Here is a 9,605-nt window from a genome sequence, read left to right on the forward strand (position 1 = left end):
CCCCTGCTTGGGCCAGAGAAATTCCTTTCTATATATGAACTTCATTGAAGGGAAAATGATAAAGAGCCATTGTTCAAATAATGATAAAATGAATTGATACTCACTACTATATGCAACAGGGCTCCATCAACTGTTTTAAAGAAGGGGACTGATATGCTGAACTGTGTGTTTGAAAGTGCTGTTCTAGTTATCTTGGGAAGAGTGTGCAGTCTGGAGGAAATAGATATGTAAAGCAAGAACATTCACCAGCTAGAAGGCTGGCGACTTGAAAAAGCCTCAATTAAAGGCAACAGTAGTGTAGATTTTAATAAATGCATTTAGGAAGCATTTTTCAGGTAATGCAGAAACTGGATATGAGTTGAAGTGGGAAAGTGGAGCCAAATGATGATTCATAGGATAATTGCAAAATTCACTCTGATGCAAACAGAATAAGAAAACCAGGTTTGGAATCTGAGAACAATAATAAGATTCATTATGAACATACTAAGTTTAAGGCATTTCAGAACAACAACACTCAGTAAACAACTGAAAATACATATTGGAACATGAAGTAGAAATTAGAAAATCTTCAACAGAAACCAACGAAAGACAGGAATGGATGACATCCCAATGGAATATATGCAACAAAAAAGAAAAATGAATGAAGACTGAACTCCAGGAAGTTAATCATTTAAGAGCTAGAAAAAGACATTCAAAGAATAATAGAGAAATACAGACAAATACTTGGAAAGAGCAATAAAAGATCCAAATTAAAAGACAGCCTGAGAAAGAAGTAGTAAACAGAAGCAAATTCATCACAGATGAAATAATATAAAATGATAATCAAAAGAAATCATTAGACTTTGGGGTGAGAAAGTCATTAGGGAGGTTTGCAAAAGGTTTCAGTAGATACATGGGGAAGAGAAGTTGGACTTGGTAGGCAACTTCTAGGCCTTATTATTTTGATTCTTCCTATCATTCATACTATTTGTTGGATCAATTTACACTGATTAATAATTACAGGTGAAAAAATTCTATTAGGAACCCTCAAAGAAGTAAATGAAATCAATAGCAAAGAAAAATTATTAAATTTTAAAATTTATAGTTACATTAAAAATAAATTCCTGAAAAATTTCAAATTTAAAAATACTTTCATAAAAGTAATTCCAGAATGAAAAATTGAAAGAACATACTATATATCTGGGAAAATGTACATGGAACAGTAAACAAAGAATTCTGATAAAACTCATAGATTAAAATAAAAGGAAATTATCCTTTGGGCTCTAGGAAAAGATTCTCCCAAAATGAGAAAAGCTCTCTTTAATCTGTGATTTCATACCATCTGGAGTTGTGTCATACAAACTTTACTGAGACAAAATCATCTACATATGCTAATCAAGAGACTAAAATGAATTAACACTTAAAATAATGAGGACAATTCCATTCAACAAACACATTGATATTAAATATGAAATTATACAAAATGCATGAATAGCAACATTGACAATTATATTATAAGACAATGACATTATAAGATTGCATTTTGCAAAGGAATCACTTTGATACTGGTGGGTGGATGAATGAGAGGCAGAAAGTCTTGTTTGAGTGAAGAATAATGAGAGCTTCGCCCAGGGACAATAAAATGAGAAATGGAAAGTAAAATAAACAAGTCCTTCTAGCTTATTTTATTAGAAGGAAAATAGTAGTAAGTAAGCCAAATAGGACAACTGATTCTGGTTTGACCAAATAAGTAAATGATTATTCACAAATAATGTGATCATTTGTACTAGTGTGCCAAGTTTACAAACATTGTCCCAGCATAGGTATTACTTAATTTCACTCTCAAGTGCATCTGGTTTGAGTCATTAGATTATTTACAGAGAATAACTTTACAGAAATTAGCTTGAGGGAGAAATATAATAAATTATTATTGTTGAGGATATACTGGATTTGAAGTGTTGGTGCTACATCCGATTGTAAATGATTTTATTAATCTGCTAAATATTTCAGAATACTGAAATTAATTTGCCTATGTTGATTAGATGAATTGTTTAACATCGTGAATTAAGGATTTGGTTTCAAAGTGGAATTGTTTGGTTTGGTTTGCTTTGTTCCTTCCCCTTTGACTGCATTTTTAATCCTAACCAACTATTTCAGAAAATGTACAGGTAGGCAGAAGGGATCTTGGGTTAAAGTATTCATCTATTAGCACAAACATATTATAATTTTGGGAAAACACCTCACAAACTAAAGTCCTAATGGTGGTGATCAATAGCTGTTTTTTTTCATGTGAAATAAAGAATACATGTAGTGAACATGTATTTTCTAAAAACCTTAGATATTTGAATTGATAAAATTGTTTTTTTGTGATGCTTCTTAACACAAAATGCAGGAAATGAACTATAGATAGTAAGATATTACAATTTCTGGACTTTTAATAATGTATATGAACAAAGGAACAAAGTGTGTTTTCCTGAAAGTGTAAGTAGTTACCATAAGATTTCAGGGTAGTATAGGAAATATTCTTATCTTTATTATCTTATTTAATAACACCTGCATAAATGAAACTAATTTTCTTACTTTGATTTACCCTTTTATCTTTCCAACCTGAACTTCCTCCTCGAATATAAATTGTAGCACATCAAATTTAAAATTATATATCCTTTTCCCCGGATTGAATTTAAAATATTAGCTTTGTCATATTTCTTCTGTATCATTTACATACATTTCTTGGGGGTAAAATAACAAATTAACCAGAATGTCTTGAAAAGACATTTATCCTTCAAATCTATCACTTATCTTCAGGATGTATTCTTAGATTTCAAAAGCTATTTACTTCATAGTTTTATAAATGCTTCTGCAATTTTACAACACAGTATTTATATCTACCACACATGTGCACACACTCACAAATTGTTATAGATTCACAAATCAACTAAAAATTTTAAAAATGCAAGTACTTAGCATTCTTCCTAATTTTCTCCATGTCCCAAATCACACTCTCTTAAAAATCTGTTTGAGCACTCCACAGAAAAAAATAATGGATACCCTAAAAAATAATGTTAAGTTTTCATCTGAGCTCCCAAATCATTGAAAATTAAATAGTGAACAGATATGGAATAAACTGAGGGTTAGTGACAAATTATAAAAATAGTAATTTAAGTATTTTTCATTTTATTAGGAATGACAGCAAGTTTCCTCATGTGATTGAGAATGAATATCTTTGATATGGGAACATCACATTAAGCTTCAAGAAACCATGGAGATGGCAAAGATTTTAGTCAAAGGGTACTAACATTTCCAGTTTTAAGATGAATAATTTAATATAGTTTAAGATACACTTGGTGATACATAGTTAATTATATTGTGTACTTCAAAGTTGCTAAGAGAGTAAGTCTTAAATATTCTCACTACAAAACTGAAAACAAAAACAAAAACAAAAGCAAAAAACAAAATCCTCATGTGGTACGTGAGGTTAACTAACCTTACTGTGGTAGTCATTTCACAATATACATGCTTATCAAAGTATCCCATTGTACACTTTAAACTTACTGATGTTATGTGTCAATTGTATCTCAATAAAACTGGGAGCAAAAAGAGGTAACTGAACACTCATTCAGTTGTAAATAATGTGCATAAGTTTATTTGAAAAAAGGAATTCATGGAGAGGGAAATAGTTTTTTATTCTTTAAATGGAGTCGAATTTATAAACCGAATCCACTGTGATTTGATAACAAAAAGTAAGTGATAGATAATTTGTTGTATCAAGTTGAAAAGGTATTTTAGACAAGGAAGAATGAGGAGAAAGAGAAGGCATAAGAAAGTGGAGTGAGTTGATTTAGAAAAGGGAGGTAGAGAAAGCATCATGAGAAAAAACATAACAGTAAGGACAGGAGGAAATCAAAGAACCAATAGGACAGATGTGGATCTGGGGAAGAGTGGAAGAAACGGAAAGGGTTGCTAAAGTGCAATTCCACATAATGATGTAGTGGAAGAACCTGCTTCTCTGAAGTGAAGAGAAATACTGTTTACATTTTTAATGTGGGCATTATTGTATTTAAGATGGTAAGATAAGAATTTCTAACTGTAGCCAGGATTGAGTGCTCAAGAGGGTCTGATGGTTGAAAACTATACTTTCATTAGAAACTAAAAGACTTCTTGTTATATAAAAGGCACAAATATAGAACATGCAGGTGTTCCTCCCTCTCTTTTCTGTGACGGTCACAATACAGTGTGAGGTTTTCACCACGGAGTCTGGACATGGTCTCACAGCACCCCTCAGCACAGAGCTCAGATGGCCACTGCCGACCGAAGCCAGCTAGGACCAAAATCTATGTCCCTTTTCTATGTTGAATCCATATTCATCAAAGACGCATAATATAATCAAATAATATGGCTAGAAAAGAATCACATAACATTGGGTGTGACTCCTGCTCACAATGGTTGAATCTTTGGATTAGAATCTAACTCAGTTTTGATCAACAAAGGGGCTGAAAATAGGAACACTAGGAGAGCTTTTAGAAAGAAGAAGAAAAAGGAGCCATGGACATACAATGGGAAATGACAGTCTCTTCAACAGATGGTGCTGGCAAACTGGACAGCTACATGTAGGAGAATGAAACTGGATCACTGTCTAACCCCATACACAAAAGTAAATTCAAAAATGGATCAAAGACCTGAATATAAGTCATGAAACCATAAAACTCTTAGAAAAAAACATAGGCAAAAATCTCATGGACATAAACATGAGTGATTTCTTCATGAACATATCTCCCTGGGCAAGGGAAACAAAAGCAAAAATTAACAAGTGGGACTATACCAAGCTAAAAAGCTTCTGTACAGCAAAGGACACCATCAATAGAACAAAAAGGTATCCTACATTATGGGAGAATATATTCATAAATGACAGATCCAATAAAGAGTTGACATCCAAAATATATAAAGAGCTCATACACCTCAACAAACAAAAAGCAAATAACCCAATTAAAAAATGGGCAGAGGAGCTGGATAGACAGTTCTCTAAAGAAGAAATCCAAATGGCCAACAGACACATGAAAAGATGCTCCACATTGCTAGTTATCAGAGAAATGAAAATTAAAACCACAATGAGATATCACCTCACACCAGTAAGGATCACCATCATTGAAAAGACAAACAACAACAAATGTTGGCGAGGTTGTGGAGAAAGGGGAACCCTCCTACACTGCTGGTGGGAATGTAAATTAGTTCAACCATTGTGGAAAGCAGTATGGAGGTTCCTCAAAAAACTAAAAGTAGAAATACCATTTGACCCAGGAATTCTACTTCTAGGAATTTACCCTAAGAATGCAGCACTCCAGTTTGAAAAAGACAGATGCACCCCCATGTTTATCGCTGCACTATTTACAACAGCCAAGATATAGAAGCAACCTAAATGTCCATCAGTAGATGAATGGATAAAGAAGATGTGGTACATATACACAATGGAATATTACTCAGCCATAAGAAAAAAACAGATCCTACCATTTGCAACAACATGGATGGAGCTAGAGGGTATTATGCTCAGTGAAATAAGCCAAGCAGAGAAAGACAAGTACCAAATGATTTCACTCATATGTGGAGTGTAAGAACAAAGGAAAACTGAAGGAACAAAACAGCAGCAGAATCACAGAACCCAACAATGGACTAACAGTTACCAAAGGGAAAGGAACTGGGGAGGACGGGTGGGAAGGGAGGGATAAGGGCGGGAAAAAGAAAGGCGGCATTACGATTAGCATGTACTGTGTTGGGGGGGGAACGGGGAGGGCTGTGCAACACAGAGAAGACAAGTAGTGAGTCTACAGCATCTTACTATGCTGATGGACAGTGACTGTGAAGGAGTATGTGGGGGGGACTTGGTGAAGGGGGGAGCCTAGTAAACATAATGTTTTTCATGTAATTGTAGATTAATGATACCAAAAAAAAAAAAATAAGAATGAATTACAATAAATTAAAAAAAAAAAAAAGAAATGAGCTGTGGGGGAGCGAGCCACCCAATCCCACCAACGAGCGGAGGCTCGGCCACCCCCGCGGGAGCTCCGTTCCGCCCCACCTGGCCTCCGCCAACTTCCTGCCCGGCCAGCGGCTCGTCACTTCCACCACCCACGGGCCGGGGCTGGGTCGGGAAGTGCGAGGGAGGTGGCAGGTACGAGGGACGCCTGCCCGCGCTCGAGCAGGGACTACATTTCCCGAGAGGCCTCGGCGGCGGCGGCGTGGCAACGGCTCCCAGAAGTGGAGCCTGGGTCTTACACTTGTTCATGAAGCGAGCGGATCCTGATACTAGACCAGAGGCCGAACTGGGGTGTGATGACATGGCCCGGCTGCCCTGCAGGATCATCAAGGAAATCCAGTGTTTGCTGGCAGAACCAATTCCGGGTGTTAAAGTAGAACCAGATGAGAGCAACGCCCGTTATTTTCATGTGTCCATGGCTGGCCCTCAGGATTCCCCCTTTGAAGGAGGGACTTTTAAACTTGAACTGTTCCTTCCAGAAGAATACCCGATGGCAGCCCCGAAAGTACGTTTCATGACCAAAATTTATCATCCTAATGTAGACAAGTTGGGAAGAACATGTTTAGATACTTTGACAGATAAATGGTCCCCAGCACTGCAGATCCGCACAGTTCTGCTGTGGATCCAGGAATTGTTAAGTGCTCCCAATCCAGATGATCCATCAGCAAATGTTGTAGCGGAGCACTGGAAGACCAACGAAGCCCAAGCCAAAGAAACAGCTAGAGCGTGGACTAGGCTATATGCCATGAATAATACTTAAATGGATCTGATCATCAAGTATGCATCACTTCTCCTGTTCTGCCAAGACTTCTTACTCTTTGTTTGCATTTAATGGACACAGTCTAGAAACGTTACAGAAGAAGAGCCTAGTCATACTCAGTCTTTTGGTGATTAAATGCACATTAGCAAATCTATGTCTTGTCCTGATTCACTGTTTTAAAGCTTGGAGTATCATCTGAATTGTGAGAAGTTTAAAAGCAGTGGTCTCTCCCTGCTTTTATTCATTTCCCCCACATGGTTTAAGCATAAAGCCCTGTGAATGAAGGTAGTTGTGAGGGTTAGCTGTAGGGATGTGGGTGTTTTTCTTTATTTTTTTGTGGGGGGGTGTAGTTCTAATTGTAATGGGCTCCTGTCCGCCCCCCCTTTATGGTGATCTAATTGCATTGGTTAAAAGCAGCTAACCAGTTCTTTAGAATATGTTCTCTAGCCCAGTCTAACTTTATTTAGATGCTGTAGATGGACAAGCTTGATTGTTTGAACCAAAATGGAAACATTAAACATCACAGCCCTCACTTATAACATTGTGACTTTACTGTCAAGTGTAGAATCCTCCCTTCAAGAAAAACCTTGTGACCATTTTGTATGGCTTGTCTGGAAACTCCTGTAAATCTTATGTTTTAGTAAAATATCTTTTGTTAAAAAAAAAAAGCGGAAAAAATTCTTGGTCCAGCATTTGGGCATTTTGATATTCTTTTCCTATTTTCTCAAGTCATTTCCTAAAATAAATGTTACTGAAATGCAATTTAAATTGTGTGCCTCCAAAATCCATGTACTGAAGCCTTACTATTTCAGAATGTGAGTGTACTTGGAGATAGAATCTTTAAGGGGAAAACTTAAAATGGGGCCATCAGGATGGGTCTTCCAGGAAGACTGGTGTTCTTATAAGGAGAGGAAATCAAATAGATAACGCAGGCTAAGGGATGACAATATGAGCACGTAGGAAGAGGACAGAACTCTTAGGTCTCAGAAGCAATCAAACCTACTGACACATTGATCTTAGAATTCTGGCCTCCAAAATTGTGGCACTTTTTATTTTAATGGCAGCCTTACTAAATTGATACAATGATAAATATTTCCTCGTTCAACACATCGCTTTAAAATGCAGAAACAGTAACTGACAGATCACCATCTTTTTAAATAGGTCTATAAATTCTGCCTTTAAAAAAAATAAATTCTGCCTTTTCTTCCCCTACAACTCATCTTTGAAGGTAAAAGTGTCATGAAATTAAGACAAGCAGTTATCAAAAGCTTTGTTTTTAGCTGAATGACATGTCTAGCAGATGTTTTCATTGCTTGAGTCTCCTATCAATACTGTATTTTGTGTCTTTGATTATTGTATATTGTGAGCTAGCAAAGCATGATCTCTTCTCTCCATCTCATCACATAGTACATTTCAACAAAAATATATTGTATGGCATATTTCTACCAAAATAAAATTCCTACTTACTTCCCCTTTCACTTTATCCACTTGTGTTCCATTATACTTTAATTATCTTGCTCATGATTTTCACTGAGTATACTTTCTTTTTATACAATACTGGAACTACCTGATGCTAATGAATACCTTTCTATGAATTAGTTGTTACTGTTTTCTGCTTTTGATTAACTCTGAAACTGGCCAAATATCTATGATACTATTCTTGCATTTTGTATAATTTCATGTTTAAAGTCCATAGTCTGTGCATTGGTACATAGACACCTGGTGATATAATTGATGCTCCTGATTCTCTAGTTATACTTTTAAATGAATTAATAGGAATCTTGTTCACCATTAGGTCTTATTATTTTATAGCCTCTTTCTCCCATTCCCATGTCATTAGGAAAATTCCATACAGTACAGTCTTCATGCATATATTTGGATATATCTCTTCCCTTAGTCAAATCTACAAGTATTCAGATAAAAAGCATTTCTCCCTAATATTTTTTTATATAACTTTGGGAAGTGAATGTCTTTACCACTAATGTGCAGATATGAAAATGTGGTGAACATAATTGGCTTACGTCAAAGAATGGAATTTCTCTTAAAAATTAGGATTAATATCATTTAAGAATCCGGAAGAAAAATAAGTCAACAAGATAAATCCAACTTTTTTGGTCATAAAGATTTGTTTTTAATTATTAAACTTAATATTTTTATTGACACACAAACAAGAACACCAGCATCCTTTGGTTTCTTTTCAGTTATGAAAGTTAAGCCAGTACACAGTAAGACACAGATGTGTGCATATTTATATATTCATATACATATGAATGACAATTTCTAAATTCTACATCTTATAAAAACAATCGCAAATCATTGATAGTAACGTGTTTTGGCTTTCAAACCATTTATCATGCTTGTTTACCTGCTGAATATGTGATTAGCTTTCAAAATTCAGATCAAGTTATCCAAGCATCTTCTGACTCTCGGTGTAGGGACGACCTTGTTTTTCTGTGTAAAGCTTTGTACTGTTGCACATTTGATATCCTGTTACTTATATTTATCTGTATGAGGGCATTTCTTTACCAGAGCACAAAAGTTCCTTGAGTATAAAAACTTCCTCATCTTTGTATCTTCAGTAGTTAGCATTATATTTGGCAGAAAAGTACCCAGTAAATGTGTACTGAATTAAAGAATAAATGTATATGAAGCAAAGTCTCTAGATGTAAGAGCCATATGAATGTGGTTTCACAGGGTTCAGACCACCTCAAAAATTGTTTTTCAATCAAAAAGGGAAGTATTTCAATTCCTCTTAACTGTAAAAGATAGAACTGGGCTATTGGAAATAATACTAATGAGTGTAGTACATATGGGCCATATCTTATCATTGTGTTTCAG

At 35.5% G+C, this 9,605-nt stretch overlaps 1 protein-coding gene across 1 annotated transcript; it reads left to right on the top strand.

Moving 5' to 3' along the window:
• The first annotated feature begins 6,299 nt into the window (after positions 1–6,299).
• Positions 6,300–6,845, top strand: LOC118908979 (ubiquitin-conjugating enzyme E2 N-like). The gene has a single exon (XM_036879049.2). It carries the CDS (start codon positions 6,309–6,311, stop codon positions 6,765–6,767), a length of 459 nt encoding a protein of 152 aa, XP_036734944.2. The 5' UTR covers positions 6,300–6,308; the 3' UTR covers positions 6,768–6,845.
• The last annotated feature ends 2,760 nt before the right edge of the window (positions 6,846–9,605 follow it).

This window comes from Manis pentadactyla, chromosome 4 (assembly GCF_030020395.1).
Source record: "Manis pentadactyla isolate mManPen7 chromosome 4, mManPen7.hap1, whole genome shotgun sequence".
Lineage (NCBI taxonomy): Eukaryota > Metazoa > Chordata > Mammalia > Pholidota > Manidae > Manis > Manis pentadactyla.

Excerpts from the sequence above, each read along its gene's own strand:
- LOC118908979 (XM_036879049.2), top strand. The coding sequence starts at position 6,309 with ATGGCCCGGCTGCCCTGCAGGATCATCAAGGAAATCCAGTGTTTGCTG.